Source organism: Mauremys mutica, chromosome 4 (genome assembly GCF_020497125.1).
Source record: "Mauremys mutica isolate MM-2020 ecotype Southern chromosome 4, ASM2049712v1, whole genome shotgun sequence".
Classification (NCBI taxonomy): Eukaryota; Metazoa; Chordata; order Testudines; family Geoemydidae; genus Mauremys; species Mauremys mutica.
In genome coordinates, this window is record NC_059075.1 from 28704015 (window position 1) to 28722896 (window position 18882).

The following is an 18882-nucleotide window of genomic DNA, read 5'->3' on the forward strand; positions in this document are numbered from 1 at the left end:
TGCACATTTTGTCTCCTATTATTGCTAGCAAGCAATATGAGGCCTGATTTACCATTGCATTACTCCACAGAAATCACTGGCATATCACTGGTGTAAAACTGGAGTAATGCAATGGTGAATTGGGCCCATCAACTTTGACCTTTTTTCATATAGTTTACCAACTTTCTCTACTCTCTCCATCACTTTTTTTGTGTTTAAGCTCCTCAGTATAGGAACTGAACTTTCTACTGTTTTTGGAAATCACTTAGCACACTAAATAAACAACAACAACAACTGCTCTCTTTTACAGTACTCTTCCTCCATGGAATTAAATGTCACATAAGAAAGAGTGTAATATAAAGGAAGCTAAAGGATCAAGCAAAAGATTCATTTTTCAGAGGAGAAAATTTTGATTCACAAAAAAAACATATTGAGAATCAGCAATGGCATCGGAAGGGAAATCCAGAAAAGAATACATGACAATTTCATGAAATGTTAATTAAGTCCAACTTTTCCTATGAAAGGTGTGTTGGGGGGAGGGAGGATTCTTTGAGCATTTTCTTAGTCTTATGTGATAAAACTGGTGAATAACCTAACTTTGTTCTATAGAAGATAATATAATAAATACTAATTTTAAATAAGATAAACAGCACATAAAAGTATTATTTATATTGCATTAGTCATTCTAAAGCATCAGAAACAAATATGAAAACAATAGAAAAGAGATAGAGAGAGCTTGGGGCTCACATTTGTCATAATGATTGTCAACATTCTGTGCAAAAAACGATAATAAATCTGATCACTTGATATGATATGAGGCAGGCATGCATATTTTTGTAGTAACTTCTCATGAGTTCTCCATTTTAAAGAAGTTGCTGCTCTCTGTTCCGCAGTCGTTAGTGCCGGAATCAAGTCAGGGACAGTCAATAACTAAAAATATAAAATAAAAACATACAAAATTTAAAATCTCAAGTCGTTATTGACACAGTATTAATTGAAGCCTAAAATTATGTTAATTTAGAAATCTACAAGACTGATTTGTTTCAATTTTAAGATGATAGCCTGTGTTTTTGCACATGCAAAATCCATTCATCCAGTCATGTTGTTATATAACCCCACAGCAATGGACAAGCTGATCACCTCTCTACATTAATAAATTTGTACTCGCAGCATGCCCACGAGATAAGGTAGGATCATCCCCATTTTACAGATGGGAAACCAAGGCATTTGCCCATGATCACAGAGGGAGTATATGGCAGAGCTGGGAGTAGAACCCAGGTTTCCCAAGTACTTGTTCAGTACCCTAATCACAAGGCCATCATTCCTCCTAAAAGGATTAACTGTCTGAAAGGGCAGTTCTACATAAAGTTACCCAGATGTGCATACAAATCACTTTGACTATGAAACCATAAAGATGCAATTGCACAACTTAGATGCAACTTAGCAACTATGTTTGAAAATTTGAGCCCTTTTGGAAACTTTGTGGTTATTTATTCAGACAGAAGGCACGTGTAAACTGAAAATTTTTGCATTGTACAGACGGGCCTTATATCTATATAATTATCTCTCCCTCTTGATATGTATATAAATAAACAAACAAATACAAATGTCAGTTTGCAGTTTTATCAGAGTCAGGATCTGGTCCCATAGTCCTCTCAGGGTATGTCTACATTACGAAATTAGGTTGATTTAATAGAAGTCGATTTTTTAGAAATCGATTTGATACAGTCAACTGTGTGTGTCCCCACTAAGTGCATTAAGTTGGCAGTGTGCGTCCACAGTACCGAGGCTAGCGTCGACTTTTGGAGCATTGCACTGTGGTAGCTATCCCACAGTTCCCGCAGTCTCCGCTGCCCATTGGAATTCTGGGTTGAGCTCCCAATGCCTGATGGGGCAAAAACATTGTCGCGGGTGATTCTGGGTACATGTCATCAGCCCCCCGTGAAAGCAACGGCAAACAATCATTTCTCGCCTTTTTTCCTGGGTTACTCGTGCAGACGACATACCACAGCAAGCATGGAGCCTGCTCAGCTCACTGTCACTGTATGTCTCCTGGGTTCTGCTGGCAGACACGGTACTGCAGTGCTACACAGCAGCATCCCCTTGCCTTGCCTTGCCTTGCAGATGGCAGATGGTGCAATACAACTGCTAACCATCGTCGTCGTCCCGTGGGTGCTCCTGGCCGACCTCGGTTAGGTTGGTCAGGGGCACCTGGGCAGACATGGGTGCTCCTGGCTGGCCTCGGTGAGGTCGGTAGAGGGCGCCTGGACAAAAATGGGAATGACTCCAGGTCATTCTCTTCTTTAAGATTCTTCTAATGGAGATTCAATCCTGCCTGGAATATCATGCCAGCTGGAGGCTTCTGCCTCAGGCTGCTCTCCCAGTCAGCAGCACCGTGCAGTCGCACCTACCCCAGCCTACCCCTTGCTCCCATGGCTCATGAAGCCTGGACAGTAGTAAGGAGCAGTTCAACTATAGACTGAGCAAGTGCATAATGGTGGTAGAATGTGCCTTTGGACGTTTAAAAGCTCGCTGGTGCAGTTTACTGACTTGGTTAGACCTCAGCGAAACCAATATTCCCATCGTTATTACTGCTTGCTGTGTCCTCCACAATATCTGTGAGAGTAAGGGGGAGATGTTTATGGCGGGGCGGGAGGTTGAGGCAAATCACCTGGCTACTGATTACTCGCAGCCAGACACCAGGGCGGTTAGAAGAGCACAGCAGGGCACGCTGTGCATCAGAGAAGCTTTGAAAACCAGTTTCATGACTAGCCAGGCTATGGTGTGAAAGTTCTGTTTGTTTCTCCTTAATGAAAACCTGCCCCCCGGTTCACTCTACTTCCCTGTAAACCAACCGCCATCCCCGCCTCACTTTGATCTCCACTTGCAGAGGCAATAAAGTCATTGTTGTTTCAAATTCATGCATTCTTTATTAATTCATCACACAAATGGGGGAATAACTGCCAAGGTAGTCCGGGAGGGGTGGGGGGGGGAAAAAGGACAGGGGTGGGGTAGTTGTAGGGGCACCCCCTAGAATGGCATGCAGCTCATCATAGAAGCGGCATGTCTGGGGCTGTGACCTGGAGCAGCTGTTTGCTTCTCTGGTTCTTTGGTAGGCTTGCCTGAGCGCCTTAAGTTTCACGCGGCACCGCTGTGGATCCCTGTTATAACCTCTGTCCTTCATGCCCTTGGAGATTTTTTCAAATTTCGTCTTTTGGAACGGAGTTCAGATAGCACAGATTCGTCTCCTCATACAGCGATCAGATCCTGTACCTCCCATTTGGTCCATGCTGGAGCTCTTTTGCGATTCTGGGACTCCATGATCACCTGTGCTGATCAGCTCTGCATGGTCACCTGTGCTGATCAGCTCGCCACGCTGGCCAAACAGGAAATGAAATTCAAAAGTTCGCGGGGCTTTTCCTGTCTACCTGGCCAGTGCATCTTAGTTGAGAGTGCTGTCCAGAGTGGTCACAATGGAGCACTCTGGGATAGCTCCCGGAGGCCAATACCGTCGAATTGCATCCACACTACCGCAAATTCGACCCAACAGGGTCAATTTCAGCGCTATCCCCTCATCAGGGAGGAGTACAGAAATCGATTTTAAGAGCCCTTTAAATCGACAAAAATGGCTTCGTCATGTGGACGGGTGCAGGGTTAAATTGATCTAATGCTGCTAAATTCGACCTAAACTCGTAGTGTAGACCAGTGCTCAGTGATTTCAATGAGCGTTACATATGTGAAACAACTTCAGTACTAACCTCCTTCATGTTTAGAACTAAACTACAAAACACAGGTTGCTTACCTTGCTTTCTGATTCACTGTTTTCTCCTCCAGTAGTCATAAGTTCAAGAACTTCAGGAAGGTGACTTATCAGTGCATCTAATACCTATTTAAAGAAATGTTGGATTAATCATGTTTGTAAATTGACTTGGCCTGATTCTTCTCTTGCACAATTGTGACACTGGTAAGTCCCTACTGACTTCAGTGGTGTTACTACGCTTTTACACCAATATAAATGAAAGGAGAATCAGGTCCCATTATTTGTTCTGATAATGTTACCAAGATCATACCCATAATACAGTCAGATCTTTTAAACCAAAGTATTCACAATATAAAATATTAAAATGTAAATATCTTTCCATGTTCCTCTGCAGTTTTGCAAGACAGTTTAGTAAGAACTTTATCAGATATAAAAGCAAATAAATATATTTTGGACAATTTTTGCCAGACAAAATTTAAAACTCTTTTTTTATCCAGCTTTAGCAAAACTGCGCTTGATACAGTAAAATATAATACACTGGAAATGCAGAATAACATGTCATTGAAAGCTTGGGGCATTTAAAACTAGACTAGAAATAACACTATTAAACATACTGTAGAGACAAATCCTATATTGATGACTGATGGTTTTAGATCCTCAATTTTTGAGTGCTCAACTTGAGACATCTTAAAGGGGCCTAATTTTCAGAAGTGCTGAGAACCTGCTCTATGAAAATCAGGCCCTTTTAAGGAATCTCAAGCTGGGCACCCAAAATCCATATTCATTTTTCAATATCTTTTTCAATATCTTTTTCAATACCTTATACAAAACAAAGTGGTCCAGATATTGAAATAATTCCACTGAAGTCAAAAGGAGTAATCACATGTTAAAGATGAGAGTTGAAATTCCTTCAGTATTTTACTGCACTGGGACTGAATTGCTTTTTTCTTATTTAATCATTTGGCCATTTCAATGGAGAACCAAAAATCTCACAACATCTTTGCAAGATGGTTAAGTATTTTACACATGGCGAAACTGAGGTACATGAAATTTAGGTAAGTAGCCCAAAGTCACGCAGAAAGTCTGTGCCAGACCATGGACAAAAATCTAGGTCTCCTTTCTACAAGTCCTGTCCCTTAATCACAACACTATCATACCTCCTGTTCAGTCAGAGAAAGAAAAAATAACCCCAAAACTTGAAATCTCTCCATAATCTATGTATCCTGAAAATGAATGGATTTACATGCAATTTTATAAATTAATCAATCTAGATAAGTTACAGGGGCAGTGGAATCCGGGTTGGGAGGGCTAGTCCCCTGCAACGGAAATATTATTGTGATCTATGTTTCTGACCCTGCATATCCTTCTTAAGCAAGTTGTTTTGTGAGCTCAAGCCAGGCAGGGCTCCAGGGCTGCAGAGGGCAGAGGAAAGAGTGAGACCTGGAGGGGCTCAAGTGGCTGCTGCAGTGCCAAGGATTGGTCTGGGGCGCAGGTAGGAAACCAGGTGATTAGGCTGGGATCAGCCACCTCTGGTGCAAACCACTGGGCCCCCGCTTCCCAGCCCGGAGCCAGCTGCTCCACGCCAGCGAAATCCCCATAGCTCTTCTCACTCCCAAGGAGTGCACTCACCCTACTCCCACTCCTATCCTTGACACTCTAACTATCCCCCACTCTCCATGCAGAGCATCCATCCTGATACCCCAACTTCGTGGGCCCCCCCCACACACAGAGTACCTACCTGGACTTCCTCTGACACTCTGACTTCCTTCTGCTCCTTGATTCTCCCCAGTCTCCATGCTTAGTATGCTTAGATTGCTGTATGTACCTGTATGTATGTATCCATTCAAAGAGAGCTTCTGCCACCGCTGATAAATTATACCATGTTCAACCAAATTTTGAATATGATGAAAACAGGGGAGGGTTATTGACTTGAAATATCCCCCTATTTTTCCCCTTTTATTTTCCAACAGTCATCACCTTCAAAGGCACCAAGATAAATCTGAGTCTAAAATGACTCCTTGAATCTTTATAGAATATGTGAACCAAAAGTAAAGCTTTTCACTTGGTTTATTTTATTGTTGGTAAGCATTATTAATGTAACCAACAAATAAAAAAGAGCAAATAATATATTACCTCCAATGAATCATCCTGTAGTAGTGTTACCAGTTCTTTATGTATTACATACACACCCGAATCTAAAAGCTTAGCAACCTAAAAAATGACAGTAAGACAAACAAACTATAACACACTTTAGTTTCATGGAAATACCACAGTTAAAATAGCTGCATTTACTTTTCAGTACGGTTTGACTAGAAATATGGAAGTAGGGATGCTGAACAAATCTCTAGCATCCACAAATTGCACTTTAAAATTGTTGAGGTTATGTACTTTCCTGCCATTAGCATATAACATTGCTTTTATAACAGCATGCAAAATGAACACCAGGGCTGTTGCATAACTATTAAACATGCCATTGAGACTGGGCTAACAAGCACTTCCTTTTCTAATGTTTATATTCCAAAGGTGGGTTGTTGTTTTTTAAGGTGACCTGCAAATACTTAGAGAAACATTCAGGGCTTTTATAACAGTCTGCTGCATGCTCCAGTAACAGAGGTAACAGAGTCAGACAGCTGAATTGAAGAAATAAAGGTTGGTTTGGCATCAGCTATGGGCCTTAAGCCTCCCTAACCTTTGCTATTTGAGGCTCTCACTTCATAAACTCCAAGGCTGCTGGCACATTTGATTAGAATTCACAAGTCACATTTAAAGTTCTGCAGTAAGCCTGATGTCAATGTTAAAACAATCAATAACAACATTTGGCAGCAAATAAGAGAAAAGTGTCAAGAAATCTGACTTCTCAGCCATGTGGGATAAATCTGGTAATACTTGATACTCTTTAATCATTTTATTTGTTTCACTTAGCTCTTGCTAATAATCTGTTTACCTCCAGCTAAGCGGAAGGATATAATTTCTTTTAGGAAATGGCTACAGAACATATTAAATCAAAAATGTATCCAACTAGAGGTGAGCATCATAAATTACTGATATCTGTGTGACATGTGGCTGACTAATTACACTGATGACATGATAACACATTAATATACCCTAATTGTGCACAGCATTTCAAGTGTAATCTCACAAGTCCTTTTTACAGGGCTAAAATAATTTTATTTTATTTATTCAAATATTTTAAAGGTGTCTGGGGGTAGAGACACAAAGTACAGGATTTTGCAGAATTATATGCTAGTTATACAATATCCGCTACTAGCTTCAATTATCTCCTTCTACGGCAATGTTGTGTAGAGGTTAAAGCAGGGAGTCAAGACACAATGGTTTTATTTCTAACTCTACTAGAAATTCACCATAACACCTTCAACAAACTGTTTAACCTCTCCACCTCATTCTCCCCCGTTTATAAATTGGGGATAATAAGAGTGAGCCCTGAGTTGTTCTGGGGCTTACAGTAAAGCTCTGCAATCCTTGGATGAAAGTGACCATCTGAAGAGTATGGATTATTATTAAATTGAGGAAGGGGATTTTACATTCATTTGTGCAATTCGTTCAATTTAAAAATCATTAATACCTACAAAACCAAGCCATTTAATATATTTAATAAAACAGTACAGTGCAGCTTATACAAAACCAAGCAGTTAATTATAATATACATACTTGTTACATTTATGTAACTTTCTAACTCTGTTAATATTAAAATTCAGTCAGTGTTTTGCTTAGACCTGGTGCTTACAGTGTCTTCCACACACTGTCAACTAAGCCCCAAATCCTACAGTTCTACAGAAGGACTGCAGAATCAGATCAAATGCAGCATATTCCTTTCTAGCTTTCTCTCACTCATGTCTCCCTCACATACCATCCTTCTCACCTTTTTTAAATCTACTCTCTCCCTACTGATTTGGGATGGTGGGGGTGGAGGGGCGAGGAGGAGAAGAATTCTTTCCTTTAGTCCCAGTTATTTCTCCCAATTCCTGTCCTCTGGCCCTTTGGCTCCAAAATCTTGGACCATACTGTTTATTTACACTACTTAAATTTCCTGTTCTGGAGTCTTTCCTATCTGCTGTCCTCCTAATCCACCACACCAAAACTTCCCTCACCAAAATCAATGACAACCTCCTTCTAGTTAAATTTCCAGTCCCTTAAAACATATTTAAAAGGTGTGTAGTGGATTATAATTATATACCAGAAGACTTTCAATAAACTGAAGAATTTTAGCAAATTTTCAAAAGCTTTCTCACTGAGGCACTCCGTAGTTAAAATATAACAAATGTCAATTTAAGCAGACAAGTATCAAAACCACATAAAATATTAAAAAGCAAAAAAAAAAATCTGAAGTACTAACAAAGAAACTTTCTGGACTTACTTCATACAAACCAATAGCCATAGTGTATCTGACTGGCACTTCAGGGTCATGACAAAGACAGAAAAATGTAGAGTATAGTTCCAAATGGAAGTTTTTCGGATCCACAAAAACAATCATGGCCTGTGGACAAATAAGATGGAGTCTTTAATCCAAATGTACACATATAGGGCCAAAATGTTTGGGATTCCAGCTACTGGAATGACCACCTCTTCCCCTGTGTGAAACCACTGCTGCGGTAATCAGCAGGACACTTGAGCTAATACACGCTGATTTAAAAATGGGGGAGCTGCTGATAGGACATTTTCTGTGACTCGTGCTCAACTCTGGAACCCTCTCCTACCCCCATGGTCTGATACAATTTGGATCAGCTAACTTTTGGACACGCTGCAAGGCTTTTTCTGAAGAGACAGATTGAGAAATACAGGATAGTTTGCACAGGAACCTATTATTTCATGATGAGTTAACTAACGGGCAATCTATATTCTGAGCAACTGGGTCCATTCCAGGAGGACAGGAAAAAGTCTTGGTATTGTGGATATGGATCTTTTAGTTTTACATATTTTAACTTATTCTCTAAACAACTAAAACCTTCAATTGGAGCTTTTAAAAACAAATAAATAAAATACATGTTTTGATAGCAACAAAGCCAATCTTTGAAATTTTGGCTAACATTGTGTATGCACAAAACATGTAATAGCTCAAGAAAATCAGTAGATATCTAATTATGTACTTTGTGCAGATTTTAAGCCAACTTAAAAAACGTGGCTGATAAGGTTGACTACAAAGAAATGTTCCTTTAAATATAAAGGATACCTGTAAACATTCAAAATAGAAGGCAGATTAATAGAAACAATAGTTTTAGGCATAAAAGCCTCATTTCTAATATATGTGAAAGGACCTTTTATTTAGCAAATACATGAGGGTACATGAGTTGGACGCAAATCTAGCTCATTCAGAGCTAAATCCTGTGCCACTTGGAAAGCCAGTTGTGCAGAATGGGTGGGGAGGTTCCAGCTATGGAGAGCTTACAAACAGCTGTTCTTTCAATGCCATTGTGCAAGAGGCTTTGAGGGAACAGTGTATGTGAGAGATCTTTGATGATAGGAACGTCTTGGTCAAAACTCACCACTGGTTTTCTGTGATTTGGGGATAAAGAGAAGTCACAGAATCTGTGACTTCCATTGCCTCCAGTGATATTTTCAGCCCCAGGGCTGGAGCTCCCAGCCAGCCTCCTGCTCCCCGCTCCCCCTGCAGCTCCCAGTCCCCCCCAGTGACAGGACCCTGCAGCTCCCAGCCACAGTGGGCAGTGGGGACCCCTCGGAACTCCCAGCCGCAGCAGGGGGTGAGGAGACCCCAAAGCAGCTCAGCTCCCATGGGTGACGGGGGACCCCAGAACTCCCACTCACCGCAGGTGGCAAGGATCCCCCCAGAGCTTCCTGCCACTGCAGGCAACAGGGTGCCCCCAAAGCTGCTCAGCTGCCATGCAGGGGGACCCCAGAGCTCCCATTCACTGCAGTGGCAGGGCACCCCAAAGCCTAGAAGAGATGGGTACTGAACTCTCTCTCTCTTTTGTCAGGGATATTTTTAGTGAAAGTCTGGCATAGGTCATGGGCTTCCATGAATTTTTGCTTATTGCTCATGACCTCTCCATGACTTGTACTAAAATATCTGTGATAAGAACTTAGCTTTACGCAAAGCCTTCTTGGAGAATCCCTGCACTAAGTTAATTTGCACAGGAGTTCGGATTTGGCTCACAATATACTATATGGTAACAGATTTTACATCTTACATCTATTCCTGTTTTGTGGCTAATGTGTATAATGTAAGTTTTATAAAATAGCAGTTAACTTACTGGAAAGTTGTAAGCACAGTTCTTCCTTACTGATATATACTTCTTTTCTTGCTCTAGGGTTTGAAGTTGTATCTGATTATCATTGTGTCCATTTTCCTGCTGTAAACCCAGTGTGCAAAGTTTCTTGTAAAATTCCAAAAATCTCAAGTGTTGCTCTGGAGTAAAAATTCCTTTAAAAATACAACACTAATGCTTAAGTTTCTTGTTACAGAATATCAGGGAAAAAGCTAACAATATCCAACAACTTGAGTTTATTTCCAGAGCAATCAAATAAACCATTTCCCCAATTCATTCTCATATAATGACTCCAATAGGAATCATTTCCTTATTGCAAGTGGTAGGGTGAAATAGTGATTACAGAAAAATTAAACCTACCCATAGAAGAAGAAATCTTCACTTCTGTATTTTAGAAATATATATTTTTTAGAATATTAAGGGTTTCATTTGGGAGGATTGTGAATATATTTAAAAGTGGTACAGTCGCGTTTATTCCCCTTCTTGCCTCCAAATCCTTGAACACCACCACCATTCTCACTGAGCTCAGGCAAAGCCCTTTGCACAAATTAAGACTTTGGGACCTTAAGGGTTTAAGTAGGAGGAGTTTATCTGGGCCACCTGTAGTACAGTGAATTTCACCTTACATTTAAAGGATCAGTGGGCTGGATTTTGATCTCTATCCAGCCCCTACCCAGTTTATAGGTATATAGGGACCATAAAAAATCCCATGATATGGGAGCAGTTTAGAGCTAACCTAAGCGGCCCTACACTGCCTTAGCCTCATAGGCCTCAGTGCAGGACACATGCTGGTGGTGCAAGGGGAGCGTTTGTACAGCTCACTGCTTTGAGGATTCTGAGCTGCATATTCAGCCCCGAGAGCAGCCAGGAATCCAAGTGGTGCAAAAGTGGCATAAAGCCTCCTTTGCTCCCATTTCTTCCTGGGCTAACCCTTTGTACTGTATTTGAGGAGACATAGCACAGCATCTAGCACCTTACTGATAATATCATGCCCTATTTTCAAAGGTTTATAGATTAACCACAACTAACACACTCACTTCAAGATGAAACTTGCAACAAAACTAGGCATCAAAACAAAACAATGAAAGTAGAGAAAATATGAAAAAGAAAAAACAATCTAAACTTTGTGTTACAGATGGTTTCAGAGGGTTTTTGTACTCCTAATTATCATTCCACTTGATAAATTTTGGCTATCTGGACATTTTCTAATCTGTATACTTCACAATACATTGAGTCACTCTGAATTTATAATAATCATTAAATCATACCATATAGTCCATTACATAGTTTCCCTAAATGGAAAGACAAAGAAACAAGAATCGATTCATCCACTTTGAAGGATTTTTCACAGAATGATTTCACTAAAGGGAGAACAGTTTGACTTCTGTCATCTGAAAAACAAAACAATTGTGTAAAGTTAGATGTTCGTGTTCAATCACTTGAAGAGGAGCATATGTCCCTTTCATGATAAAAATGTCAAGGTCCTTTAAAGTGCAGCTGGGATTCTTGTTTAGCTGACACCCATATTTTAATTAAGTAAGAGTATGAGTGAAATCTATTTATTTTAATGTACAAGCTTTTGAGGCCTCTGTGGGTCACCCCCCTTTTCTAGGGAAGGCCCCTCATCTGTACAGGATGGGACAACAAAAGCTCTCCGTGCACAGGCTCTGACCTGCAGTCTGTGGGTAAGTGAAGAAGCATACCCATCTTCTCCTCCACCAATACACCTAGTAGCCAAGAGATAAGAGGGAGAAGATATACGGTGAGCAAGAGGATAAAGGGAGAGCTTGTCAAGGTGGGACAGGGTGAGTTCTGCTACCTTGGATCTCAAGGTCAGCTAGAAATGAAGCTTTTCAACCTACTGAGCTCCCTCCTATTTATCTGCAGGGCTGTGCATAACCTCTGACCACTCTTTAACCCCTTCCAACAGCCAAAACAGCTGTGGCAGCAATAGTAAGTAAAAAACTTCAAACAGAAGGGAGAAATTGATAGTCTCAACAGTTTGAAAATAAATCTACTACTGTATCCAATGGTACGAATCATAGAAGATTAGGGTTGCAAGAGACCTCAGGAGGTCATCTAGTCCAATCTCCTGCTCAAAGCAGGACCAACGCCAACTAAATCATCCCAACCAGGGCTTTGTCAAGCTGGGCCTTGAAAACCTCTAAGGATGGAGATTTCACCCCCCCCCCACTCCGAGGTAACCCATTCCAACAAATGATATCTGTTAAACAATCCAATTGCATTCATTGATATTCTCCCCAAACTATCTGCTTTTAGTTATGCAGCTTTCCATATGGTTTTACATGTTGATTATTTTGATAATTCATCATCAACTCCTTGTTAAGTAAATATTTGCTCCTCTCTTATGTACCAGGAAGGTGCAGTAAAGTCAGAAAAACAGGAGTGGGAGTGGGAGCTGTTGTGCAAAATACAGGGCTGCTAATGAAGATAAACAATTGAACAGCTCTGAAGAAAAAAAAAGATTACTACTATATACAGTACTAACTGGTAAATAATGAACAGTGACTATAACAACTGCTGCATCATACAGACATGTTAGGATACTTTTGCATACTCTCTATGGGCCAGGTTTCTGGCCCACTTTGATCTTTTGTACCTCTCTGATGGTGAAAAAGCAGTGGAGATTATCTGCAACTGCAGAGCCAGTGTAGCTGGCTCCTATTGCTTTCCTTAACCCCAGCAATCTTCAGTATAGGGAACATGGCTGAAAACAGTGCACTTCAATTATCCAAGATGTTCCCATGGAGACAACGCCAATTGTTGCCGGCTAGAATACGTCCAATTCAAGCCTCTCCAGCTTCTGCTGAGGCAAAGCTGGGAAGAGAATCATGGATGCATGACTGGGCCCCCACATTGAGCCAAATGAACTTAACAGAGAATCTGGCTCAACTTTCCTAAAGATACAGGATCACATACTCATACATTGTGAGAAGCCTGAAGTTTTGCAGTGCTGACTAGAAGAAAAGCGTGCTACAGCTTGGAAAGAATATTGCATTTAAAATATCATTTCAATATTCTTTTCAAAAATGTCTTTCCTGAAAAGCTGAAATATGAACACTGTATGCCCCAAAGAGACACTCTGCACCCCATATTCACCATTGGTGATAGAATCATAGAATGTAGGGGTTTGAAGGGACCTCATGAGATCATCTAGTCCAACCCCCTGCTCAAAGCAGGACCAATCCCCAGACAGGTTTTTGCCCCAGATCCCCAAATGGCCCCCTCAGAAATTGAGCTCACAACCCTGAGTTTAGCAGGCCAATGCTCAAACCACTGAGCTAACTCCCCCCAATATAATCATATGTTCTGTACAAAGTATGCCTTGTGAGGTATCATTTTAAAAGTCTTAATTTGTTGAACATTAATATCCTGTTAAGTTGTATGTGCTATCATTGTTTATGAAGTTTCACTATGTATGTGCCACTGAAACACGTGAGGTTGGGAACACCCACAATAAGACTTTCAGGTACAACCATAAAAGGCCAAACAACATTGATGGCCCATAGAGAAGACTACAAACACTCACAAGGATTACCCCAGGAACTGTGAACAATGGAAATCTCTCAGAGACAGCACTACACAATGGGAACTGTTTGACTCAGATCACAGCAAAAGATCTTTCCAGCAAGATGGAAGAATCTATAAAAAGGGGAATTGACATGACCACTGGGCCTCACTGCCCATACAACACAACACCTGGAAACACCAAGGAATGGAGACTGAACTGGGGGAGCAGGGTCCCAGGCAGGAAAGAAGGAAGCCTGCCTGTGTATGGAAGCTTGGTGGACTGTTTGTACTATCTAACAGGGTGAGACACTGCTTGATTCAAATCCTGTCCAGTTTAAAGAACTCAGATTGTGTTTTTGATTTACTTGCGGTAATCTACTTTGATCTGTTTGCTATTACTTATAAATCACTTAAAATCTATCTTTCTGTAATTAATCAATCTGTTTTCTATTTTACCTAAAACAGTGTGGTTTGCTTGAAGTGCTTGGTGAATCTACTCAGGAACAGGGGCTGGGGCATTGCCCTCTTCACATCAAGGAAGGGACGGACTAGATAATAAATTTATACTGGTCAGGCTTTTGACCAGGGCAAGATAGTACAGCTCTGGGGTCCTAGGCTAGGGAGCTGTGAGGAATTGGCTGCAGCCTCTCTATTGTTGTTTCATGCAGTCAATGGCCAAAGCCTTCATGTAACTGCAGCTGGGTGTTTCCCTGCCTGTGTGAGTGTCTGTGCGAGTACAAGCCCTGGAGGGGATTGTAGCTTGTCACAGCATCACGGAGTAAGAGGAAGCCAGGCTAGTGAGACAGAGGGCTCAGTACCCCAGTTCCAGGTTGCACTGCAGGGGGAAACCCATCACAAACACATGCTAAAGAGCCATACAAAACACCTGCATTAATTCTGTAACCAGAAGAAAAAGATTTTCACAGTGCCAAGCATCTACAGATCTAAGTGATGTCAACAGGCGCTGCTGATCCTCAACACTTAAAATCAATGCCAATGGATACAGTGCTGTGTATCTATATCGTGCTTTATAAAGCACAGAACAAGACTGGGTATTGCTTCAATAATTTACCTACTGTATCTGCCATACATGAGAATAAGATCATATGTCAAAAATTGTGATGCTCATTTACAGCTATAAATGGTGCATCCCTGGACCAACCTGGCTCCTTCATCCCAGAGAGAATTCCACCAGCATAGGTGCTGGAACTAACGGTACGGGGGGTGCTGCAGCACCCCCTGGCTTGAAGTGATTTTCATTAAATACAGGGTTTAGAGTTTGATTCAATGGCTCTCAGCACTCCCACTATACAAATTGTTCCAGCACCTCTGTCCACCAGTCAAGGTCAGATTTCATTTTCATCAGACACTCTGTAGGAGTGCCATCAGCAGAGGCTGCCGAGACAATGGCACTGATTCAGTATGTCCGTCAGCCACTCTGGACACTTCCTGCCTGCCAGGCAAGCACCACCTACTTTTAGAGTGTACTGATTAGCATGGTGTCAAGTATCAGAGGGGTAGCCGTGTTAGTCTGGTTCTGTAAAAGCAGCAAAGAATCCTGTGGCACCTTATAGACTAACAGACGTTTTGCAGCATGAGCTTTCGTGGGTGAATACCCACTTCTTCGGATGCAAGTGGTGGAAATTTCCTGGGGCAGGTATATATAAGCAAGCAAGAAGCAAGCTAGAGATAACGAGGTTAGATAAATCAGGGAGGATGAGGCCCTGTTCTAGCAGCTGAAGTGTGAAAACCAAGGGAGGAGAAACTGGTTCTGTAATTGGCAAGCCATTCACAGTCTTTGTTTAGTCCTGAGCTGATGGTGTCAAATTTGCAGATGAACTGAAGCTCAGCAGTTTCTCTCTGAAGTCTGGTCCTAAAGTTTTTTTGCTGTAGGATGGCCACCTTAAGATCTGCTATTGTGTGGCCAGGGAGGTTGAAGTGTTCGCCTACAGGTTTTTGTATATTGCCATTCCTAATGTCTGATTTGTGTCCATTTATCCTTTTCCTTAGAGACTGTCCAGTTTGGCCGATGTATATAGCAGAGGGGCATTGCTGGCATATGATGGCATATATTACATTGGTGGACGTGCAGGTGAATGAACCGGTGATGTTGTGGCTGATCTGGTTTGGTCCTGTGATGGTGTTGCTGGTGTAGATATGTGGGCAGAGTTGGCATCGAGGTTTGTTGCATGGATTGGTTCCTGAGCTAGAGTTACTATGGTGCGGTGTGCAGTTGCTGGTGAGAATATGCTTCAGGTTGGCAGGTTGTCTGTGGGCGAGGACTGGTCTGCCACCCAAGGCCTGTGAAAGTGTGGGATCATTGTCTAGGATGGGTTGTAGATCCCTGATGATGCGTTGTAGGGGTTTTAGCTGGGGACTGTATGTGATGGCCAGTGGAGTCCTGTTGGTTTCTTTCTTGGGTTTGTCTTCCAGTAGGAGGCTTCTGGGTACACGTCTGGCTCTGTTGATCTGTTTCCTTATTTCCTCGTGTGGGTACTGTAGTCTTGAGAATGCTTGGTGGAGATTTTCTAGGTGTTGGTCTCTGTCTGCGGGGTTAGAGCAGATACGGTTGTACCTCAGTGCTTGGCTGTAGACAATGGATCTTGTGGTGTGTCCGGGATGGAAGCTGGAGGCATGAAGGTAGGCATAGCGGTCGGTAGGTTTTCGGTATAGGGTGGTGTTGATGTGACCATCACTTATTTGCACCGTGGTGTCTAGGAAGTGGACCTCCCGTGTAGATTGGTCCAGGCTGAGGTTGATAGAGGGGTGGAAGCTGTTGAAATTGTGGTGGAATTTTTCCAGAGTCTCCTTCCCATGGGTCCAGATGATGAAGATGTCATCAATGTAGCATAGGTAGAGAAGGGGCGTGAGTGGACGGGAGCTGAGGAAGCGTTGTTCCAGGTCGGCCATAAAAATATTGGCATATTGTGGGGCCATGCGGGTGCCCATAGCGGTGCCGCTGATCTGGAGATATATATTGTCAGCAAATTTGAAATAGTTGTGTGTGAGGATAAAGCCACAGAGCTCAGCAACCAGTTGTGCTGTGGCATCATCAGGGATACTGTTCCTGACAGCTTGTATTCCATCAGTGTGTGGGATGTTTGTGTAGATCCTACATCCATGGTGGCCAGGATGGTGTTTTCTGGAAGGTCACCAATGCATTGTAGTTTCTTCAGGAAATCAGTGGTGTCACGGAGATAGCTGGGAGTGCTGGTAGCATAGGGTCTGAGTAGAGAGTCTACATATCCAGACAGTCCTTCGGTGAGAGTTCCAATGCCCGAGATGATGGGGCGTCCAGGATTTCCGGGTTTGTGGATCTTGGGTAGTAGATAGAATAACCCTGGTCAGGGCTCTAAGGGTATGTTGATTAGTTCTGGTGTTAGTGTAGGGAGTGTCCTGAGTAGATGGTGCAGTTTCTTAGTGTATTCCTCAGTGGGATCTGAGGGAAGTAGCCTGTAAAATTTAGTAGAGTTTAGGAGAGTTGTCTGGCGGCCTCCTTTTGGTAGTCAGACCTGTTCATGATGGCAACAGCACCTCCTTTATCAGCCTCTTTGATTATAATGTCAGGATGGTTTCTGAGGCTGTGGATGGCATTGCGTTCTGCACGACTTAGGTTGTGAGGCAAGCGATGTTGTTTTTCCACAATTTCTGCCTGTGCACGTCGGCGGAAGCATTCAATGTATAGGTCCAGACTGTCATTTCGACCCTCAGGAGGAGTCCATGTGGAGTTCTTCTTCTTGTGCTGTTGGTGGGAGGGTAACTGTGTATCCGTGCACTGTTCAGTGTTGTCCTGAAAGAATTCTTTGAGTCGGAGACGGCGAAAGTAGGCTTCCAGATCACCGCAGAACTGTATCATATTGGTGGGGGTGGCAGGGCAGAAAGAGAGTCCCCGAGATAGGACAGACTGTTCTTCTGGGCTGAGTGTGTGGTTGGATAGATTGACGATATTGCTGGGTGGGTTAGGGGTACCACGGTTGTGGCCCCATGTGGCAGGTAGGAGTTTAGACAGCTTACAGTCCTTTTTCCTGATTAGCATGGTCCCTTGACAGACAGACAGAAGATTGCAAGTATTTGTGCCACTGCAATCCCCCCAATCTTAATCAGACTTTGTCAGCACAGACCCTGGACTGAACCTAGTCAATGGTCTCATTTTTTCTCACTGTTACATCAGTGCAAGCTTTAGAATGTACTTTGAGTAATGGAGAGGAAGCAGGGGAGAGAGAACAAAATAAAATTCTAGAAACAAAATAGAGACTTTGATCCTCTTATTGCAATGGAAGTGTGGTAGTTAATTATCATTGTGGTTTTAGTTTATGGGAATCACTTTTCTACAGGTGAGTACAGGCTGTAAGTATTTGAAAAAAGTGTCTGGTACTCGTGAGGGAGATGAAAGGCAAGATATTCCTAATGCCCCTCTCCCCTCAACACACACCTCACCCCATACAGTACTCCATTCTACCCCATCCACACACAGGCTTCCAAATGTATAACTATCCACCGGCCCCCACTTATCCTGACAGCACACACACACACATCCCATCAGACCTGACATACATCACTCCAGCCCCAAACACCTCATCCTTATCGGCCACAACCCCCAACATTCTCCACTCACCCCCAACTCCATCAGCCCTCCAACATCTCTCACTCATCCCAACTCTTACCCTACCATCCGTCAACATCTCTAACTTTCCCCCAAACTCTCATCTCACAGCCCACCAATTCTCATCCCCAATCCTTCATCCACCACCCCAGGGACCTTTTTGGCCACTCACTGACACCCCACCATCCCAGCACTCCATTCCTGTCCTGGACTAGGCTGGCTCCTCCTGATCCTAACTGCTCAGCTCCACTTGCTCCACACTCACACAGCCACATGTAACCCACACATGCTGCTCAGGTTTGGTGCAGCTGGGCCAAACTTCAGTGAAGGGCATTGTGACACAGACTGGAAAGGGTCACAGAGCTGCTCAAGTTTGGCTGGCTACTCCTCTGTCAGGACAGAGGAGCAGCTATGCCATATTTAAGTGAGTGGCATTGCACTAAAGCACTGTTGATTTTTTTTGCTCTGTTTGTTAGGGTTCCTCCTCAAATGGAGGGTGCACATTGGTTTATCTGGGCCTGGCCATGAATCATCTTGCACAAATTGGGCTTGATAATCTTAAATGTTATTCCTCCAGTTAGCCTTTGGCTGAAATTTGTAAGATCTGGAAAGGACCCTGGTAATGGCCAGAATAGAGCCAGGGTGGGGGAGAGCCAGCAAAGCAACTTAGCCAGCATAGCGGTGTTTTTAATTAAATAAGAAGCATCCTAGAAAGTAAGTTCCCATAAGTATTATTCATCTAGCTGCTTTAATTACTGTAACTGAAT

The 18882-nt window shown here is 42.5% G+C and overlaps 1 protein-coding gene across 2 annotated transcripts in view; it reads right to left on the minus strand.

The window, feature by feature from the left end:
• The window catches only part of PPP4R4 (protein phosphatase 4 regulatory subunit 4), a 109455-nt gene that overhangs the window by 24526 nt on the left and 66047 nt on the right, over positions 1-18882 (minus strand). For both annotated transcript variants that reach the window (XM_045015336.1, XM_045015337.1), the window contains 6 exons: positions 11250-11372; positions 9967-10136; positions 8115-8234; positions 5873-5950; positions 3782-3865; positions 727-909 (listed from right to left, as the gene is read on the minus strand). In XM_045015336.1, coding sequence (XP_044871271.1) covers positions 727-909; positions 3782-3865; positions 5873-5950; positions 8115-8234; positions 9967-10136; positions 11250-11372 — 758 coding nt within the window. The remainder of the gene's footprint in view (positions 1-726; positions 910-3781; positions 3866-5872; positions 5951-8114; positions 8235-9966; positions 10137-11249; positions 11373-18882) is intronic.